Source organism: Portunus trituberculatus, chromosome 6, assembly GCF_017591435.1.
Source record: "Portunus trituberculatus isolate SZX2019 chromosome 6, ASM1759143v1, whole genome shotgun sequence".
Lineage (NCBI taxonomy): Eukaryota > Metazoa > Arthropoda > Malacostraca > Decapoda > Portunidae > Portunus > Portunus trituberculatus.
In genome coordinates, this window is record NC_059260.1 from 8,079,135 (window position 1) to 8,101,995 (window position 22,861).

General features: G+C 43.8%; 1 protein-coding gene across 1 annotated transcript in view; it reads left to right on the forward strand.

The window, feature by feature from the left end:
• The window catches only part of LOC123517387 (nephrin-like), a 385,107-nt gene that overhangs the window by 336,972 nt on the left and 25,274 nt on the right, over nt 1-22,861 (forward strand). The window contains exons 9-12 of the mRNA XM_045277400.1: nt 10,302-10,461; nt 12,462-12,559; nt 13,606-13,801; nt 16,228-16,378. Coding sequence (XP_045133335.1) covers nt 10,302-10,461; nt 12,462-12,559; nt 13,606-13,801; nt 16,228-16,378 — 605 coding nt within the window. The remainder of the gene's footprint in view (nt 1-10,301; nt 10,462-12,461; nt 12,560-13,605; nt 13,802-16,227; nt 16,379-22,861) is intronic.

Sequence of the window (22,861 nt, forward strand, 5' to 3'; positions counted from 1 at the left end):
CGGTTCCACTGATAAATTAACAAGATTTCGACATCATTTCCAGCAGAAGTAATCTTGACAACCCTACTTATCATCTATTTGGTCTTTGAAAACGTCCTGGTGAGAGAGCAAAATCTTTCATCGTGGTAAGACAGCAAAGAGCTTCAGAATACACGCTGAAGAATGGCTGGGCACCTCTCGAACTCTGAAATCCTCGTTCACTGGCTTCCCGCGCTGACCTCTCGTACTCAAGGAAAATTGGAAGCGTTTGTTAGTGGGAAAGTGTCACTCGGGTGTGCGTGGCTGACTCTGACGTGCATGGCGGCTGGTATTGGATCTGGAAGCCATTGTCAGAGAGAGAGAGAGAGAGAGAGTGTGTGTGTGTGTGTGTGTGTGTGTGTGTGTGTGTGTGTGTGTGTGTGTGTGTGTGTGTGTGTGCGTGTGTGTGTGTGTGAGCCCGGGTGTGGGTTTGTTGCAATGTTTGTGTTGCGGTGAGTGGGTAAAGTGTATGATTTGCAACTGTCCCCCTAAAGGCCATCAGGTAGACAGGGACTCACAGTACAAAGCAGACACTGAGGTACCGCGCCGCTACGCGTGAAGAAAGAAGGGGAAAATATCTACTTCTTAAAGACACAAGAACATGTTTCGTTGTTATATTCGTTTGTTATATTTTACGTAATGAGTTCTTTCATTGGAGATTGTTGGCTCATTGGATCTATAATTCCATAGTTTGGATTAATTTCTCTCGATTATGATTTTCCTTGAATATGTGCCGGCCGCCATGCAATGACTGGGAAGGCTTAACCAGCGGCGAAGAGAACTGACCACTCTGCTGCTGCTGCTGCTTCTCATGTTGGGTCTGGTATTGGGAGGCGCTGCGCTACAACCCATTCAGGTACATGAGTGACGCCATCTTTACCTCCAGCTCTTCCCCTGTTCAGGGTCCAATTCTCATGAACGGGAAACAGAAAGACCTTTTAGGTGAACTTATAAGAATATGATGTAAAGGGAAACAACGCCCTGGTTGCTCACAGACTCCACTCTCACTGAGGCTGCAGGCACAGCAGGCCGCAGCGAGCACATCCACGGCGGCGGCTGTGTTAGTGGGAAAACAGGCGGCGAGAATCACAGGCACTGCAGCTGCCCGCCGCCTCCTTGTCACAGACCCCGAGACAGTAGTCATCTGTGGTAATTATGAGGTATTTGTCAGGGTGAAATTGCCTCGTTTCGCGTTGTTTAGGTCGCTAATAAACGAGAGAAGAATTTTTAAATGAAAATGGCTGATGAAGCACAGCCCGCCGCGGCCTTGTTACGACCCAAGCGTGTGTCTTGCGCTGCAGCGGCGAGTGTGCGGCGGGATTCGCGGTGCCAGACATTCGCCGCGTTACATGGCTAAACCAGCTCCTTCAGAAGTAGTAAAGTACCTTAATAAAATTCGAGTACTTTCACACTCCTAAAGACAAGAATCACGCTGCTGATTTAAAAACTTCAAACTTTTTCTCAACTCCATAACGTCCATTTTGTTAATGAAGTATGCCATTATAAAAGACGGAACCCATTAATTTAGCTCAATACAGCACCGCTCACCACCACCAGCGCCGCCCTCGCCAGACCAGACCAGACCAGAGCAAGGCAGGCCAGGCCCGGCCAAACTAACTGGCAATGTATTTCATTTTTCCAGACGCTGCCTTTAGTATCCAGTCTCTTTACGTAGGAATTTTCCAGGTATTGAACTTTCCTCTTAAACTTTTGTGGTAATTCCCAATTTTAATTCCCCTTTGGGCAAAAAATGAGAAAAAAGCTCCGATTGAAGTTAAGTTCCGTTATAGTGATGGTCGTTAAGGCGAAGATTCATTCCATTTCTTGGGCCTTTCCGCCACGTCCGTCTCAAGGGCGCGGCACACTACTCACGCCCCTTTCACGTCCCCTTCACGCTCCCCTGACGCTCCACTCACGCTCCCCTCCAGCTCGCCCCTCACATCTGCCGCCCATCCCACCCATTTTTCACCCTTTCTTTCTCCCAAATTTCCCTGGACCACATCTTTCCAGCATCCTTTAGCCGCGCTCTCCTCTCTCCTCTCCAGCTTCCCCTCCGTTGCCCGTATTTACCTTCGCATTCTCCTCTCGTACACCGCCCTAATATCTTCAGGGATTTTCTTTCGTTTAGTTCCTCCTGTTTTGATCAGATTATGACTTTTCACTTTCTCAATCTCCGTCTCACTTCTGCTCTTGAATCCACTTTCCGACACACCCACTCGTTCTTTTAGCTCCGTCGCGTCCCCCTGCAGCCTCTCCCCCTCTGTTTCCTGTCAAATTTCTTATCTCACGTAACCAATTTTACTTCTTTCTTTGCCAGCGTCCCAGCCGGTCCTCCTCTTCTACTCCCCTTTTGGACTCTTTCCTCTCTTTTTTGTCTGTCCTCCTCCCCCCGTGTCCCTTGCCATCAACCTCCTCCTGGTGTAGAGTTGAGCGAGACTGTCTACTCCTTCAACATTCCCCGCATCTGACGCTGTACTGATATTTGCCTCACGTCCTCCCAGCTTCTTCACGACCGTTTTCTGAGTAAACACTTTTTGCCCCATGCCACGGACCATCACTGCAGCGAGAGGCTTCTCAGAAAGGACTCCACTCACAATACAAGAGGGAGTTTGCGCGAATTATTCAAGCTTGAGGTGAAATGCTTGTGCTACTTGAGAAATCACTGGGAATTGTGGTGGTGGGTTAATTAATTATTTTTTTTTTTTTTTATGTTTTGCGTTATTGGTGCGGGAAAAAGAATTAGGATATCTTTACCTGTTTTTTTTTTTTCTTCTTTAATCTGATTTAATTTGATTTAGGTGAAATGCTTGCGCTACTTGTGGAGTGGTTGATGAATTGTAGTATTTGTGGATTAAATAATGTTGGGTTTTTATATTTTTATGGGTTTTTATATGTATTGGTGGTAAAAAAGAATTTGCATATCCTTACTTGACTTTTTCGTGTGCATTTAAGTTAGAAAGGAAATATTCATGACTTGGGTATTTCGTATTTTCTGGAATATATAGTGAATGCGTCAGAATATTTTCCAGGGTTTGAAATATATCTTTCTGCTCGCTTTACGTGTATGCATGTATGCTGGCTGGCCTTTTTTTGTGCCCCAGGAGCAATCCCGCGTTGCAGTGAGCCCTCTTTTGTATAAAAATACTGACCCAGGGAGGTTTGTAAATGACGAGAAAGCGAATGCGAGGGACGGGTTCCCACGTTATCCCCTGCGGGCACTGACATGGGAGCGCCGCGCCCCTCAGCTGCTGGCCGTCCCGCCGCATGTGTTCCTACTGAGGATCATCACGCCACTGTTACCCTTGTCGTCATCATCATCATTATCATCATCATCGGTAATTTCAGTGTTTTCGTACCAACCGGATGCCATTGCCTTACAGCGAATAGGATGAACAAAATGACAGACAGATGGCACTTGCAGTTTAACATTAACAAGTGTCAAATTCAAATATCTATAGATAACACTGCTGAGTTCTGGTTCCCATGTTTTAGGAAGGATATAGCCTTGGTCTATCAGAATCAGTGCAAAGGAGAATGTCTAAAAAGATACAGGAGATAAAGGATATTTCCTAGAAAGCATCTCTTAGAGGACCTGGTACAAATATCTAAGTAGTATAGGGGTTATAACAAAGGAGACAGGAGCAAAGTTCTTAGGATCAGTAAGGAGGATAGAGTTGGAAATAATGAGTTCAAGCATGAGAAATCTATGTTTAAGAAATGGGAAGGAGGTGCCTCTCTAATAGATCAGAAACTAGATTAGAATTGGAAATAATGGGTTCAAGCATGAGAAATTTATGTTTTAAGAAATGGGAAGGAACTGGCTGCCTAACAGAGTACTTGATGAATGGAACGTACTCAATAAATCTGTTGTTAGTGCCGAGTCAATAGGGAGCTTTAAAACAAGATTGAACAGATATATGAACGAGGATGATAAGTGGAGATAGGAATGTATGTCCGTTCAGAGACTACCACGTTTCGGCATGATGGTCTCTTTCAGCTTCCCTCGTTCTTTTATGTTCATATGTAACCCTCATTCATTTGTCAGTTACTTGTCTTCGTTAGGTTAACAAAATATTGTACGCTCTGTCTGTCCTGCTGTCTTTTTTATATTTGAATCATGTGGGCTTTCACAGGAATTTATGGGTTAAAGGATACTTTTTGGGGTATCTCCTATCTCAAAGCCTACCCACTAGGAAACCGTTAGCCCGAGTGAGGAAGCCCAGCCTACACTCGGACCGTGGATAGGATTCGAACCCGTGCGCTTGGAGACCCCTCGGACCCCAAAGCACGCATGGTTCCACTGTACCACGGCGGCCATCTCGTTTTTTTTTTTTTTTTTTTTTTTGTCATGCAGGAGGGAAGCCAACCAAGGGCAACAAAATATTAATAAAAAGACCAACTTAAACGCTGGTTCCCTTAAAGAGTGTTACAGAATTAGCGAAATTTAAGGAACAAATGTATTGATACCTCCCTCTTAAAAAAAAACAAGTCGTAGGAAGACAAAAATATCGAAGCAGGCAGTGAGTTCCAAAGTTTACCAGAGAAAGGTATGAAAGATTGAGAGTACTGGTTGACTCTTGCATTAGAGAGTTGGTCAGAATAGGGGTGAGAGGAAGAAGAAAGCCATTACGTTACTATAATTGGAACAGTGGAACCATGCGTGCTTTGGGGTCCGAGGGGTCTCCAAGCGCACGGGTTCGAATCCTGTCCACGGTCCGAGTGTAGGTTAAGCTTCCTCACTCGGGGCAACGGTTTCTAGCGGATGGGCTTTCAGATAGAAGGTACCCCAAAAGTTATCCCCTTTAGACCATAAATTATCGTGAAAAGCCCACAAAATATTAAAAAAATAAATTAATAAATAAAAACCTCTGCCTGCCATGTTTTCCTCTGTTGGGCGTGTTTAATGTGTCGTCTGCCATCCTCCAGTCATCTCTCATTTCATTACTTAACCTCTTCAGTACTGGGACACATTTTACCACGACTTTTAAGTATGCTTAGACGGTTCTATTGACACTAGAAAGGGTATATGAAGGTCAAAAGATTAATGGCCACAGTCTTCACTATTTTAATACCCCACATAAATTTCTGAAGCTGTATAAAATCACCAAATAGTAAGCAGAATGAATATGAAAACACGTCATGGTACTGAAGGGGTTATTAAAACTTGCTATATATCCTGCCTATTCAATAATTGCCTTTTAGAATTGTCTCTCGTTTTCTCTCAACCTTATTTACCAACTATTTGTATTTCGCATAACTTGAATCTGGTTTTTATCTTCATCTGTCATTGCTGGTTGAATTGTCTCTAAGGTTATACATCACTCGTGTATGATGATGATGATGATGATGATGATGATGAAGAAGAAGAAAAAAAAGAAAAAAAGAAGAAGAAAAGAAGAAGAAGAAGAAGAAAAAGAAAAGAAGAAAAACAAAACTATGTCATTGTTTCACTTTAATTATTTATCTAACTTTCTGTCTCTCATTCTGTTATTTGAATTGTAAACTCTCTCTCTCTCTCTCTCTCTCTCTCTCTCTCTCTCTCTCTCTCTCTCTCTCTCTCTCTCTCTCTCTCTCTCTCTCTCTGTATTAGGTATCTTTATTACTAATGGATATAGCGGATCTATTTTGTACGATTTTTAATATCCAGCAATTTTTTGGCTGTAAGCTGTATTATCATTTATTTTTATAGTTAATTTTAATGCATTTCAACGTTTTACGGTGACATTCGCGCGGCATGAGATGTAATTAAATCTCTCTCTCTCTCTCTCTCTCTCTCTCTCTCTCTCTCTCTCTCTCTCTCTCTCTCTCTCTCTCTCTCTCTCTCTCTCTCTCTGTGTCTAGTTGCTCTTTTTTTCTACTACAGGTTTATATTTTCTACTTTAAATATTTAGTCACTCCTTCAGTACCACACACACACACACACACACACACACACACACACACACACACACACACACACGCCCGGTAGCTCAGTGGTTAGAGCGCTGGCTTCACAAGCCAGAGGACCGGGATTCGATTCCCCGGCCGGGTGGAGATATTTGGGTGTGTCTCCTTTCACGTGTAGCCCCTGTTCACCTAGCAGTGAGTAGGTACGGGATGTAAGTCGAGGAGTTGTGACCTTGTTGTCCCGGTGTGTGGTGTTTGCCTGGTCTCAGACCTATCCATAGATCAGAAATAATGAGCTCTGAGATCTTAATACGGAAATTTGCGGTATACTGAATGAGGAATTACGGTATGTTTATCATTTTTCCATATTTTTTCTGCATTTCTATCAGATCAAGTGGCTCTCTGAATACTAGGCACACTCTCAGTCAATGCAATAATGTGATTTATTTCAGTGCTGGCCTTAAAATAAAGAGATACGGTAATTTATATCTCAATTTGCTTTTTTTTATTATTTACACCATGTGGGCTTTTCACGGGAATTTATGGGCTAAGGAGGATACTTTTTGTGGTACCTCCTATCTTACAGCCCACTCGCTAGGAAACCGTTGCCCCGAGTGAGGAAGCTCAAACTACACTCCGACCGTGGACAAGATTCGAACCCGTGCGCTTGGAGACCCCTCGGACCCTAAAGTGCCCATGGTTTCACTGTACCACGGCGGCGGCTTGTTCCTGTTTCTACAATTTCCGTTAAATTATCAAGAATTTAGTTGCATATTTGTTAGTATAGGATCTCTCGTCTTTACAAATGTTTATCTGCTTTTTACCTCTTCGTATTACATCATTATTCATAAACTGAACAGAAGCATTGTATCACATACTAGCTGCTGTACCTGTTCCTGTTTCAATATTATGATTAGAATAACAGAGGCGTTCATTTTAAGGTTAGGTTAAGGTTAGGTTAGATTAGGTTTGGTTAGGTTAGGATTGATTATTCTTACACTGAACAGAAGCATTGCATTACATACTTGCTGCTTCACCTGTTCCTGTTTCAATATTATGATTAAAATAACAGAGACGTTCATTTTTAAGGTTACAAGTTAGGTTAGGTTGGGTTAGGTTAGGTTGGGTTGGGTTTGGGTTGGGTTTGGTTAGGTTAGGTTAGGTTATATACATAGCTGATTACTCGTCTTCGTAACTATTCATCTACTGCTTCACTTGTTCTTAGTTCAGTACTAGGTTAGGTAAGGTTATATGAAGTTACGTTAAGTTTGGTTACATATTGGCCATGACTTAAATATCTACTGCTTCACTTGTTCCTATTTCAGCTTTTTAGCCTCAAAACATCTGGACGCGGTAATTTTCCATCACACGTTGACCATTTTCCACGCGTTACTTCTGGTAGTGGTAGTGGTGGTGGTGGTGGTGGTGGTGGTATACTTGTTCCCAGTGAGTATTAAACAAGACTCACCTCCGCGCCTGCCAGTCCGGAACAGTGCAGAGCTTGGCGTGGATTACTGTAACTCATCGCTAAAGTTTGCCAATATCCTTCAGTGGCGTTACGTGTGGCAATAACAAGCCAGGTCCTCTGCGTTACTCCTGCCCAGTGTGTGTGTGTATGTGTGTGTGTGTGTGTCGGTGTTTAGGTGTTACTTCCTCCTCGTTCATCACAGGCTACTAAGTTTGGCAATATCGCTGCTTGGTGTTACGTGTGCGGGGTAACCAAAACACCCACGCAGGCAAGACACTCCTATATGTGTCTCGCCTCACCTTGCCTCGCCTCGCCCTCACTGGTGTCATATGTTTTCATTAGTTTAAGCGAATATTGTATCTCTCTCTCTCTCTCTCTCTCTCTCTCTCTCTCTCTCTCTCTCTCTCTCTCTCTCTCTCTCTCTCTCCCTTCTCAGTATCTTTTTTTTTTTCAGTTTCATCAAATATTGCATCTACGTTTTCTTTTCGACTGGAATTAATTTGAGACTCGCGCTCCTCATTAGTTGAACTTCTTAAACTCCGAGTATGTATTTTTTCCGGACACTTTTCACAGCATTTTCGCCCACCGTCCCTCTCCACATTCCTGACAGACAGTGTGAGATTCCCCGCCCAGAGTTTTATCTTCGTGAAGTTGGAATTAAGAAAGAAAAATAAAAACTTTCTGCCAAAATTATATACTGTTGATGTTTTGGGACGTGGGATGCTTGTATATATGTAGTTCACACATGACACTGACGGGCAGCACATCAACTTCCTCCACCGTGGACTGGCTCTGGGTCTTTCTCAGTCACGCCCGTTGTAAGCTTGTCTTGTTTTCTCTGCATCCGGGAGCCAATACAGTGTTTAGTTGCCGTACGATGCCAATCCCGCCCCGACACACACACACACACACACACACACACACACACACACACACACACACACACACACACACACACACACACACACACACACACACACACACACACACACACAAATAACCAATTTGGTTTTAGAAAAAGACGGTCGTGTGTAACAAATTTACTGAGTTTCTACTCTAGAATAGTTGATAGAGTACAAGAGAGAGAGGGATGGGTTAACTGTATTTATTTGGATTTAAAAAAGGCGTTTGATAAAGTGCCACATGCAAGATTACTGTGGAAGTTAGAGGAGAAGGGTGGCTTAAAAGGAAGCACATTGAGATGGATGGAAAATTATTTGAGGGGGAGAGAAATAAGGACGGTAGTTAAAGATATGAAGTCCAAGTGGAGAGCAGTAGAAAGCGGAGTGCCACAGGGGTCAGTATTGGCGCCAATACTTTTCCTCATATATATAAACGACATGCCAGAAGGAGTGAACAGCTACATAAATCTGTTTGCGGATGATACGAAACTGTGCAGAGTTATAAAGCAAAAAGAGGATTGTGAAATACTGCAGGAAGACCTAAATAAGATCTGGGAATGGAGTAAAAGTGGGAAATGGAATTCAATGTGGACAAAAGCCATGTCATGGAAATGGGAAAGAGTGAAAGACGACCTGTGGGAATCTATAAGATGGGAGATGGAGTAGAACTGGAGAAAGTAAAAAGGAAAAGGACTTAGGAGTGACGATGGAAGAAAACAATCAACCAGTAAGCCATATTGATAGAATTTTCAGAGACATATAATTTGCTAAGGAATATTGGATTAGCATTTCACTACATGGACAAAGAAATGATGAAGAAATTGATAAGTACTATAATAAGACCCAGATTGGAATATGCAGGAGTAGTGTGGACCCCCATAAAAAGAAACACATAAGGAAGTTGGAGAGACTACAAAAAATGGCTACAAGAATGGTTCCAGAATTTGAAGGGATGACATATGAGGAGAGACTAAAGGCTATGGATCTACCAACCCTGGAACAGAGAAGGGAGAGAGGGGATCTGATACAAGTTTATAAATTGATCAACGGAATGGACCAAGTGGATAATGAGAAACTGATCCTGAGAGAAGAATATGACATTCGAAGCACAAGATCGCATAGTAAAAAGCTGAGAAAGGGAAGATGTCTGAGAGATGTTAAAAAATATAGTTTCCCACAAAGATGTGTTGAGACGTGGAACAGTTTGAGTGAAGAAGTGGTGTCAGCAACGAGTGTGCATAGTTTTAAAGAAAAATTGGATAAGTGTAGATATGGAGACGGGGCCACACGAGCATAGCCCTGGCCCTGTAAAACTACAACTAGGTAAATACACACACACATTTTATTCATGTTAGCTTGAAAGGTCGCTTGATACTTAATACCATGCATAATTTAAGTACCTTTTTTATAAGATAGGGTGGAATCAAAAGCTTTTCGTCTCAACTCCCCTCTTCTGACTGACTGATTGTCTTCAGCCTCTTCCTCACCGCCGGAATGTTGTTGCTCTTTCTATCTTTTACCGCTATTTTCATGCTAACTGCTCTACTGATCTTGCTAACTGCATACCTCCCCTCCTCCTGCGGCCTCGCTGCATAAGGCTTTCTTCTTCCTTTCATCCCTATTCTGTCCAACTCTCTAACGCGAGAGTTAACCAGTACTCTCAATCATTCATACCTTTCACTGCTAAACTGTGGAACTCCCTACCTGCTTCTATATTTCCATTTTCCTACGACCTGACTTCTTTAAGAGAGAGATATCAAGACATTTGTCCCTATTTTCTGGCTAATTCCTTTAAAATCTTTTAGGGAACCTACAGTTTCAGTGTGGTTTTTTTTTATGTTTTTTTTTTTTTTTTTTGCCTTTGGCAGGTCTCCCTCTTGCATAAAAAAAATACATTGAAAGAATACCCCGTTTTATCAGGCAATGTTCCACCGTACAACACAAGTAAGTTACCGTGTTTAAACCTTCACCTAACAGGGAGGAAAACTGTATGTTCCTTGGGGTAACCTTCGCTCCTTTCTCCGCAGGGCGAGATACTTGAGGCCAACAGGAGCGCGGGCCTGATCATCTCGGACCACAGCCTCGTGTTGCAGAAGGTGAGGCGGGAGCGTGCTGGCGTGTACACCTGCGCCGCCCACAACAGGGAGGGCAAGGGCGTCAGTAACAGTGTCAAGCTCAACGTAATGTGTGAGTACCAGTGTGTGTGTGTGTGTGTGTGTGTGTGTGTGTGTGTGTGTGTGTGTGTGTGTGTGTGTGTGTGTGTGTGTGTGTGTGTGTGTGTGTGTGTGTGTGTGTGTGTGTGTGTGTGTGTGTGTGTGTGTGTGTGTATGTGTGTTTGTGAGAGAAGGAGGAGAAGGGTGTATATGTGTATGATAGGGGAGAGAAGAGAAAAAGTGTATCTGTATGTATGGGGCTGGGAGAGGGAGGGTGTAACTTTGTGCGTAGGGAGTGGGAAGAGGGCGTTGGGTTCTGCGTGTAGTGTAGGAGCAAGGAGGATGTGTGTGTGTGTGTGTGTGTGTGTGTGTGTGTGTGTGTGTGTGTGTGTGTGTGTGTGTGTGTGTGTGTGTGTTTACCTATGTAATATTGTGACCTTGAACCCATAATAATCAGCTCTCCTACTCATCCAGTGTATTTCACTGCGTTACGTAGAAACGTTATATTGAAGCCAATCAATGACACGCTCACGAAGCCACACACACACACACACACACACACACAAAAAAAAAGAAAATAGATGAATAAATAAATAAATGAATAAAAAGAATAAGTCAGCACTATATCTTTCGTATTGTACTTCTCTCTATGTTGATTTTTCCATACTTTTCCCCATCTGGAAGCACGGAGCAAGAGGCGCGGCGGGACTCCCCAGACCTTTGATGGGAGGGAATGCCGCACCGCCCGACCCTCATAGCCTTTGCTTGAGTTTTATCCGCCTTTCTGGCAATGCTTGGCTGGGACGCGGCCGGTCATGCTGGAATTGGCTGGCTGGTTCATAGGGAGAGAATTTTAAAGGACAGAAAATTAACGTCGGAAAATTTCAACCACTAGTTATTTTTTGTGGTGAATATTTTAGGGATTTGCACTTTCATGGGTGGCAAAGTTCCTGTGATTAAAGTTGTTATTCATGGGTGAGCAGGTTTGAGGATTACATGTTGCTTGGGAGAAAGTGAAATAAATTAGATATTCATGGTGAGAAGATTTTAGTGATTAGATATTCATACGAAGAAAATTTGAGGGACTATATTCATGGAGGGAAGATTACATAGGAAGCAATTATACAGGGAAAATTACTGTCGGGTTTAGATATGTGGGAGAAAATATTCAAGGCATTGTAATATTTAAGGAAACTCGCAAGAGGTTTAATATCCATAGCCAATATTGCCTGTGTGTGTGTGTGTGTGTGTGTGTGTGTGTGTGTGTGTGTGTGTGTAATTCACCACGGTCGTCTGCTGGTCACCCAGCCAGTCTTCCCCATTACGGAGCGAGCTCAAAGCTCATAGACCAATCTTTGGGTAGGACTGAGACCACAACACACTCCACACACCGGGAAAGCGAGGCCACAATCCCTCGAGTTACATCCCGTACCTATTTACTGCTAGGTGAACAGGGGCCACACATTAAGAGGCTTGCCCATTTGCCTCGCCCCGCGGGGACTCGAACCCGGCCCTCTCGATTGTCGAGCGTGCTAACCACTACGCGGTGTGTGTGTGTGTGTGTGTGTGTGTGTGTGTGTGTGTGTGTGTGTGTGTGTGTGTGTGTGTGTGTGTAACCACGTGTACATGTGTGTGTGTGTGTGTGTGTGTGTGTGTGTGTGTGTGTGTGTGTGTGTGTGTGTGTGTGTGTGTGTGTGTGTGTGTGGGTACATGTGCATTAATGAGTAACAAAACCAAGTAAACGTTGTATGTGCGTGTGTGTGTGTTCGTGTGCCTGTGTGCGTGTGTCTGTGTGCGTGTGTGTGTGTGTGTGTGTGTGTGTGTGTGTGTGTGTGTGTGGGTACATGTGCATTAATGAATAACAAAACCAAGTAAACGTTGTATGTGGGTGCGTGCGTGCGAGCATGCGTTTCTTTGTGCTTATCTGTGTTGTATGTGTGCACAGTGTATGTGTATGTATCAGTGTATGTGTAAGTGCGTGCGTGACATGGCTTGAGTCGCGGCGCTGCTAATGGCTGGCTGTCGTGTCCACAGTCGCGCCGGTGTGCAGCAGCCCGGGGCGCCGCACCCAGGGCGTGGCCAGGATGGAGAGTGCCAAGGTGGTGTGCCAGGTGGAGGCCTTCCCGCACCAGGTGAGACCCGCTATTCCCACCCTGCTCATCCCCGCACGCCATCAGATTAATCCTATCCCGATCCACACACCACGCCGTAAAGGGACACCCCCATCCCGCCCACCCCGCCCAACCCTTTAAGTGAACCCAGCCTTCCCACCACGCCCCCGCTCATCTCTTCACCACAATACCCGCTTCCACCCCCTCCCCTGCTGTAGCTTGCTAAGTGAACCTCATCCCGCCCTTCCCTGCATCCCACCAAGTGAATCCTACCTCCGCCCACTAAATCCACGTCCATCCCACACACCCCGCTGAGTGATGCCCATCTCCCCATCACTGTACGCCCGCTCAGACAACCCCGTTCCCGCTCACCCATGCACCCCGCTAAGTGGTCCCCCTTCCACCCATCCCTGCATTGCTCTTAGTGAACACTCACCACCCTTCCCTCCCCGTCCCGCCTCTTCCTGCCCCGCCCCTCGCTCGTCACCCTTGCCATCGCTTCCCTCCCCATGCCGGAAGATATTCATTTTTGCAGTAAACTAAAAAATGCATATCCTTTCAAAAATGCATGGGATTAAATATGGATTCTTTTTATTTCCTTTCTCCATTAAGATTCCTTGAATAATTTGGGGCAGAGTGGCGCACTGACAGTCTTTGTAAACCCCTTGGAGTTAACGTGAAGAATCTGTGTCTTATTGAATCTCTCAGCATCGCGCTACACCTCCATTGTCGTCAGCTGACACCTGCTACCGCTGTCTTCTCTTTTCTTCCTTATCTATGTTTAGTTTTCTTCTTTTTCTGTCCCATTTTTATTGGATATAGAATTGCCACACCATACTTTCTGTGTTTTCTATTTCTTTCTTGAATATTTTCTTCTTATTTCTCTCATTCTTTTTTACTCCATCTTTTTTTTTATGCAGAGTTACCACACCATATAAACCTTTCATTCACCATATATAAACCAATGCTTGACTTCCTACTTGAAATTCCCCTCCGCCGCCTGCCGTCTTGAGGAGCGAGGCGCTGAGCTGTGCAGTAACGTGTTGTGTGGCTCGTCTATCCACCAGGTCAACTTTACATGGCGATTCAACGGGTCTTCTGAGGGCGAGGCGCTTCCCCTCCACGCCATCAAGAGTCAAGGCACGTCCTCCATGCTCAACTACACGGCCTCGATGGAGCAGGACTACGGGACGCTTCTCTGCTGGGCTGCCAACAAGATCGGCATTCAGAAGGATCCCTGCGTCATTCATCTGATTCCCGCAGGTCAGACACGCGATCCTATCACTCTCCTGCTAGTTGTTTCGGGATGCCAGAGATGAATGTGGGTATTATAATAGTGTTTGTAGGCCATAGTTATTTCCCCTGGGATTGGCTGACCTCTGCGTAACACACCTGATTCCTGCTGGTTAGACACGCGAGCCCATGATGTTTCTGCCACTTAGTTAATACCCGCATGGCCAAGTGTAGCTAATGTAAGTTATTGTAGTGTTTCTAGATCATAGACATTCAGAAAGGCTCCTCCGTGGTACAACTGATTCCTGTAGGTTAGATACGGGATTCCATAACGTCGCAGACCTCTTTCAAAAGGGGAATAGGTGACACTCGCCAAAAACAACAAGAAATTCTAAAAGACTCAGTCATTATCGTAAAAAAGGCCTGTGAACGTGAATGTGGAAAATTTTCTGAATAAAAGCGTCTGGAGAGCGTTTGTGTTCTTGAAGCCCGTATGTTTCCAGTATTTGTATGGTTCAGTAACCTTACTAATTTTCTAGGGCAGGTAGGGCTAAGTATGGCAAATTTCTGAGTAACAAAGTGTTTTAGACTAAATATATTCCGAGTTATCTTATATTTAGGCGACTCCACCTTTTTTCTACCACGTCTTTTCATCTGGCAAATGAAGACTGGTAAAGTTGCGTGTGTAAGTAGTGGTTGTTGGTCATTTTAACCCCTTCAGTAGCATGACGCGTTCCATATTCATTGTGCTTACTATCTGGTGATTTTCCACAGCTTCAGAAACTTATGTGGGAGATTAAGATAGTGAAGTCTGAGGCCATTAATCTCCTGACCTCCATAGACCCTTCCTAATGTCTAATGAAATGTCTAATCGTACACAAATCTCAAGGTAAAATGTGCCCCAGTACTGAAGGGGTCAAGGGTGTTAGATGAGGTTTACAGGCACTTGGTACTGGAGTGGATGGTTCTCAGGTCTTACAGGTCAGATGATCCCTAAGACAGATCAGCCTGAGTGCAAATATGATCATATCTCCAAAGTCTGGACTACAGCCTTCGTGATGGTAGCTCGTCACTCCAGACACACCAATAGAACGTTTGCCAACCCATCCATTACTAAACCACATCCACCCATATCCACCCATCCATTCAACCACACATCCATTTACCCACATCTGTAATTTAACCCATCTATCCACCGATTCACACTCACCTACCGACATACCTAACGCACACTACCTACAGGCCAACCCGCCCACGTGTCCTACCCATAAACCCACCCATCCTCACTCACCAAACCATCCATCTACCAACCCAACCTACACACTCACCTATATATCCATAACCACAACCACCCACTAATCCATCCACTGTCCGCTAACCATCCACCAATCTACTCACTCAGCCGTACTCATCCACCACCCACTTACCGTTCATTCATTCACCCACACACATACACACACATCCACGTCTTTCACTCATTCATCTATCTACTTATCTAAACATCCATCAACATACAAATTAGCCCACATTCTTATACAGCTATACTCACTCATCCACTTAATCATTCATTCAGTAACCACTCCACCTACACAACTACTTACCCAGCCATCCACACAACAGTTTATTCAACCACCCATTCGCACATCTATCCAGCCACACATCTCCCAGCCTTCTCACCAGCGGGAGTGTCTGGCATTAGTCTCGCCAAGATGGGGACATGTAAGGATTTATAACTCAGGCACGCAGTTTATGGTCGAAATGAACGTTTTTCTTCCTTATAACACGTCTATTATCTATAAGACTAAATAGCTACTACGCTGGTAATGGTGCTACTACTACTACTACTACTGCTACTACTACTGCTACTGCTACTGCTACTGCTACTGCTACTACTACTACTACTGCTACTACTACATCACTACTGGTGACCTCGTGCCCCTCCTTTTCCTCTTCCAAACTACTGCTTTGACTCTTCCCGTTTACTGAGAGACAATTATCACCACCATATGCAGTGTATGCAAGCTTTCCCTCTGTCCTGGGTTGAGGCTGGACCACAAGTTATTAATGTATTTTTAACATAGAAAGGAAAAGGGAGAGGTCATAGGAGGGAATGGAGAGTAAGGATAGTCATTAACAGTCCTAAAATAACGATCATATTAAGTGCTTAGGCAAGACATGAGTGAGCTGCTTCAGGGCTCAATGCTCATTGCTGTGGGACGGACTAGCAGTATTGTGGCACTCGCTGTGTGTTGTTGAGACGGTCTTTCCTCTCCACTGTGTTAACTGTGAGTGTTGCGACAGGTGTTGGGGGACTGATTACGTGTGCCCTCAGATTGAAGGCCTGATGGGTTCTTAATCTTAATGTTCAGGTTTCTGGATGAAGAGGAAAGGTAAAGATAGAATAGCTGTACATCTTTACTCGTCCTCACGTCAGTCTCCTTCCTTCCCTCCCGCAGGCCCGCCAGACCCGCCACGCAACTGCTCCATCGCCAACCAGACGAGCGAGGCGCTGGTGGTGGAGTGCACGCCGGGGTTCGACGGAGGATTGCCGCAGCACTTTGTCATGGAGGCGTGGGATGATGGGGCGCTGCTCTCCAACACCTCCAGGTACTGCACTGGACTGACTGTCCATTCATTCGATAGCCAACAAACCACATCGTAGCAAGTATAGCTGCTGGCTAAAAGTTACACACACACACACACACACACACACACACACACACACACACACACACACACACACACACACACACGGTAGGGAGACGGTGGCGTAGTAGCTAAGGTGGTGAGCGTGGGATCGGGCAGACGTCCAAGCGTTGGTACGAATCCCACCACGTATCGCCAGGCACTGAATCATAAGGAACAGTTGTGATAAGTATGATGTAACAGCACCGGCCATGCAACATATATTCGCGTCAACTCACCTCAGACAGTTCGGCGGCACGTGGAAATTATCGTGATTGCTTTCTCTAGTGACATGCTGTTAGGCACCCAACACGTGTAATTCCATTAGACCCACATGTGCGGACTTTGCCTTCATTAAACTTGCATGAGTAAAATTTCACACGTACAATTATGATGCGGTCGCTTGCACATTGCCGGGAGTAAGTTGTGATGGTGGTTGTTGCGGCCGCCGAGTGCGCGAGGCGAGAGTTACTGCTGCTGTGGAGTGTCGAGCGTGATGGTGGTGGTGGCGGTGGTGGTGATGGTGGGGAAAAGTGGGAGGAATAGCTGTAGCAATGGAAGTATTGGTGATAGTAGTAGTAGTAGTAGTAGTAGTAGTAGTAGTAGAATAGTTGTAGTAGTAGTAGTAGTAGTAGTAGTAGTAGTAGTAGTAGTAATAGTTGTTTTGTTGTTGTTGTTGTTGTAGTGGTGGTGGTGGTAGCAGTAGTAGGTGTTGGCTGTTCCTGCAGTCTTCACAGTGTTTTCTCCATTCCATACAGTGTCTATTGCTTTATAATAGCCATAGTAGTAGTGGTGGTGGTGGTGGTGGTGGTGGTGGTAGTAGAGTTGTTGTGTGTTCCTGCAGTCTCCGCCGCGTTCCATCCATTCCCTACAGTGTCTCTTGGTTCGCTTAGGATATTTTCTCCGTCCGTTTAAAAGCACTTTCGATATTTTTCCCGGCGCCGCTCCATTACCGGCCACGCTTACGGCTGCGCGGATCATAACCTGATAGAAAACTGTTCTCTCGCGTGTCTTCGACCAAATTTCCAACAGCTTTTGTTCAACAGTTTCCACAACTTTGGGGAACGAAAATGCCTTTACTGCCAGACATCTACGGCCTGCAGATGTCCACATTTTCTTTTTCTTAACGCAGATGAAAAATGTAACCACAAGTATTTTCTTTTCTCTTCACCTTACTACCTTTCCCTTCCCCCATAAGATTCCTTTCCACCAGACCACCTAATCTGTTTTTTTTTTTCCCTTTTTTCCCATACTCTATTTCAAATTTTTTTCCTTGTGCTACTTTAAAACTTCTTTTCCATACTATCTTTTAAACTACTTCGTATCTTTCGCTCTTATTTACTCTATTCCCTTCTTTACTTTATTTTTTTCCTAGTTCCTTATGTATTTCTCTGCCACATTTTTACTCCTGCATCTTATTACCTTCTATTTTTTAGCCTGTTAACCTTCAAGGACATATCTTTTTTTCGTATCCTACGACGTTACCTAACTCTTCATCCTCTATCTCGTTTCCTTAACAACCTCGTAGCTTATTTTTTTTTCGTCAAATTGTATCCTGCTCTTCCCTTTGTACCTTTCCCTCTCACCCACCTTCCTCCAGTCAACTTACAATTCTCCTCTCTAAAACCTTACTATCCCAGTCGGATCATTAATCTAGTCCTTTCAAAACTCCATTTCATTTTCTTAACCTTATTTCCAGTTCCTTTTTTTTTTTATCATAGCCATAACCTTTTTCCTCTTCCTTTGTTCCTTTTGTTATCTTCCGATCATTCCCGCAGCAGTGTTTCGTCAGTCTCCCTTTAAAACATTGGGCTGTCGTCAAAAGTCTCCTATTCTGTCCCCGTTAGAGCGTTTCAACAGTTTATTATGCACTTTGTTACGTTTATCAGAGGAGAAAATGTTGATGATGTATAGGCTTATATTCTGAGATGCTTCCCCGCGGCACCTTCACTATTTTCAAAGGGTTTTTAAGGATGTTTCTGTAATTCTAGTGACATGTTAACAAGTCTTCTGCATTATCACCAGAAAAATACTCTTTAGAACTCTGCTAATCGTCTCATGAAGTCTTTGAAAATGGTGGCGATGAGAGAGGGAAGGGTTTCTAAATATGACCCACAGATTGATGTATAAACAGGCCTTAATTATTATTGACAAGAATGCAAATAGAAACGTAAAAAATAAGATAAACAAATTAGAAATGAATATAAAAGAGAGAAACGAAAATGAAATGAATGTAATCGTAACTAAAATACATAGAGAGGGTATCAATCTCCTCTCGTGTCTCATTTGTTATCCTTCCTTCTTTCCTATTCAGAACCTATTCAGTCGTGTTTATCTCGTCTCAGCTCTCTTTAATTCTCTTTAGTTATTTTTAGTCTCCGTCAGAATCCTCTTCAGTAACCTTCCTTCTTCCCTCCACACAACCTGCTCACTCTCTCCACGACATTCGCTTCAACTCGCTTCGCATTTCTTTCAGTTCCATTCAAGTCGTGTCCCTTCGCCTTCACTTCTCTTTATCATATTTCTTCGGTATTGGTATTGTGAGCAAGCGTAATACTGACCTGGTAGCAGTCGCGCGTCACAATATGCTAAGCCACTTCCATTCTCGCTGGTTCGACACGAGTTGCTGCAATATTCAGCAGCTTACTGCCACAAGTGTAAGTTGGGTTTTAGAAAGTTTCTGGCGCGTATACATTCTGCGGGGATATTTACGTGCATTATTCCTTTTTTAGGTTTTGCATCGGTAACGTCTGAATAGTTCTCTCTCTCTCTCTCTCTCTCTCTCTCTCTCTCTCTCTCTCTCTCTCTCTCTCTCTCTCTCTCTCTCTCTCTCTCTCTCTCTCTCTCTCTCTCTCTCTCTCTCTCTCTCTCTCTCTCTCTCTCTCTCTCTCTCTCTCTCTCTCTCTCTCTCTCTCTCTCGCACTCTAGTCCAGCCCAGTGTGTTCCCGTGTTTTAGTTGTGTATCCATTTATTCGTTCATATGGTTCGCTGGTTTCGATAATTAGTTGTTTTAGACGCTAAGGGAAGGCAACAAGAAGGTAATAGACACTTCGAATTTCTGACTCCAGAAAATAAATATTACAGAGAAAAAAATTTAATCAGAGACCAATTTAATTCCGGAAAAAATGTTGTTTGCTGAGATAGTTGAAGTGATAGGAAGGAAGGAGACAGAGCAAAGAGAGCCTGTGATCAGAATTTGCTAGTGAAAGAGAAGAGGAAAGGGTAAAGGTAACAGTTAACTCTTGCGTTAGTGAGACAAGAGGAGTGAGGTAGAAAGGTGTGTCTCCAGACTTCCGCTTTGCCTGCCTGTCTGTAACTCACTACTGTGCTGTCGATTCCTCAGATATCATTAACCTCTAAAGTACTGAGACGCATTTTTACCTGAATTTTTGGGTATGATTAGACAAATTTATTTACATTAGGAAGGGTCTATGGAGTTCAGAAGGTTAATGGCCAAAGTCTTCACTATTTTTATCACCACATAAGTTCCTGAAGCTGTATAAAATCACCAAATACTAAGCAGAATGAATATGAAAACGCGTCCTGGTACTGAAGAAATGGCTTATTTATGAACCTCCGCCACCAGATGGCTCTACAAGTTGAGATAACCGAGCGAGAAATGACTTTATCCTTACCGTGATTTACCTACGGTTATAAAAGCAGTTACGTGTCAAAGTAACCTCATGCACGAGTTGAGTAATGAAAAAGTTTCGTAAGAAAAGTATAGCATAAGAGAAAACATTTATCTCCTTAATGTATTTCCCTGAGATGTGAAGCCAAAGCTGACAAAACTGGCACTTCTCATCTCACTTTTTTGGCGTTTATAAACAATACAAATGCAAGATCAGCACTGTCAGGCCTCTCTAGATATTTGATTGACATTAGAGTACGGAAAATAAATATACATTTTAAGAATCAACTTCGCTTTTGGCGGAAATTTAATGTTAATAATACTGAATAGTTCAACAGCGGATATCCGAGCTCAGAGACCGTCCGTCATCTGAGATCAGATATGGCTCATATTGGTCTTGATTTCATCCGAAGAGGAGCTCATCACGTCGCTGTCTGCTGTCACTCCCACAGACGGCACTGTGATCCTTTCAGGATGCCAGCCCAATGCTGTGTGCCCCTATGCAATAACAGCGGTGGATTCTCCTTTCCTAAGGATGTTCACTTGAAGAAACTGTGGATAGCAGCAATTAAAAGGGACAACTGGACACCGTCAAGCTATAGTTGGGTCTGCAAACTCCACTTCATAGAGGAAGATCTTACTCCCCCACTCCCGTCCGCCGCCTGAGCACAAACACCATGTTATTTAATCACACCTGACCTTCGATTACTTAACTGTAACATATCTAACCTTACTTCCGCGGCCCCACGTGCCAGCATTGCTTCTGCCGTCATGATGGCGAGGTGCGTTCACAAACACTATTATCGCTTATTTGATTCCTAATGTAGATCTGTATCACGCAGTATACTGAACCAGAAAACTATACCTAAGTTTAGGCCGGTAGACTTGGTATAGTTCAGCTGCATATTAGCCATTTAATTACCCAAATTAGTACAAAAATATCGCAAAATTACCTTGTTTTTGTCAGCTGGTTGCATATCCAGATTCCTTCCTCTTTCTCCAGCTTGAACATCTGTAAACTTGTAAACAAACTTTGCTGCTGGTCTTGGATTAGGGACAGTCTTCTCAGTCTTCTGACTCTTAAGTGGCAAGATTTGCTTCCCTTTTATTTTCGTCAAAATAGAGACTGATACACTCTAAACGTGTATTCTTTTTTTTTTTTTTTAGCTGAATAGTGCACACTGATTATGGTAAACGTGTGAACAACACAATATTAACTTAATCTTATTCATAATCGTAAGAACAATGCGAAATGAAATTACCAGATGTTAAACATTCTAGTTTCATGGTAAACGATTTCCAGTGCACTGCTAAGACGCTATTATACTATTTCACTTGTACATAATGATACGATGCCATATAGTTTCTTGGTTAAGTACAGAAAAATCGCGATAGTAAATATCTTGGTCGGCTCAGCTATCTCTTAACCAGCCAGTGACATCTGGTGGCCGCCGATTTCATAAATACCCCATTATTTTCTTGTGCAATGAAACGGTTCAGTCAATTATAATTATCTCACCTACAAAAAATGTTTCCCTAATGGCGTTGGAGATACGAGTCCTGGGAGGGGGCAGCAGTAAGTGTGTTATTGGTGGTACTGGTATTGAGCAGCGGCCTGGGGGCAATCACAGTGCTCCGTGATCCACGCTCTCGTTGTCCATTCCCTAGACACGCATTGTATTGAACTACAGAGGTTTTAAGCACCGAGCATGTGATAATTAAATGCTTGGTGTATTTAGGCCTGTCAACCTGCTTGTGCCTTTGTTTCATGTACCCTGTGTAATCACTACTGTGCACCAGGTGCTAGCCAAGTGGCGGGTAGTTATTGGCATTGTGTGCAGATGTGTCACGCTTTGTCATTCCTTATCATGATTATTGCAAGAGTTTTATATATAGTGGCCTACTAGAATACAATATAACTGGTGGCAGTGGCGGGATACTGTGTTTTATTTACCAACCAGAATAATTACTGCGTGAGAACATCGATACATTTGAATTTCGTCTATAAAAGTAAGGAGTAATTTCACATAAAAAGCCACACCTTCGTATGATTCATGTAGCTTGGATATGTATTAACTTTACTTAGCATCTCTCGCCAGGGTATTAATAGATGAATAATTTCAAGCGCCAGATACGAAAAAAGGAACCGACAGTTACCGAAAAGTATTAGTCAGAGAGAGAGAGAGAGAGAGAGAGAGAGAGAGAGAGAGAGAGAGAGAGAGAGAGAGAGAGAGAGAGAGAGAGAGAGAGAGAGAGAGAGAGAGGAGAGAGAGAGATGAGGGGCAGAGAAGGAGCTGGGTGAGAAGGTATGAGATTTATAAACATGAGAACAAAATAAGATTGTGCCTGAGTAAGGATTTGCAGAGAGAGAGAGAGAGAGAGTGGGTGAGTGAGTGGATGTACTGAACGGAGGGAATCAAGTGAGTTATAGTTAGGTAGGACAGAATAGGCGATTGTTTGGCGATAGAGCCAGTGATGGTGGTGATAATTTTGGTGGTGGTGGTGGTGGTGGTGGTGGTGGTGGCAGCAGTAGCAGCAGCAGCAGCAACATGTTCCCACGCTGTATAATGTTACCACAATTACCTGACGCCCGAGTGATGTATGATGCGTGTACCGCACCGTGTTTTCTTTCTGATGCAGACAATTGCGCAAGTGTATATGAAAGAAGAACAGGCATTGCTAGACCTGACGGTGGTGTTGCTTCAAAGACAGATTCAGCTTCACTTTACTTACTCTTCTGTATCAAACTAAAAAACTGTACTGATTAATGGTCA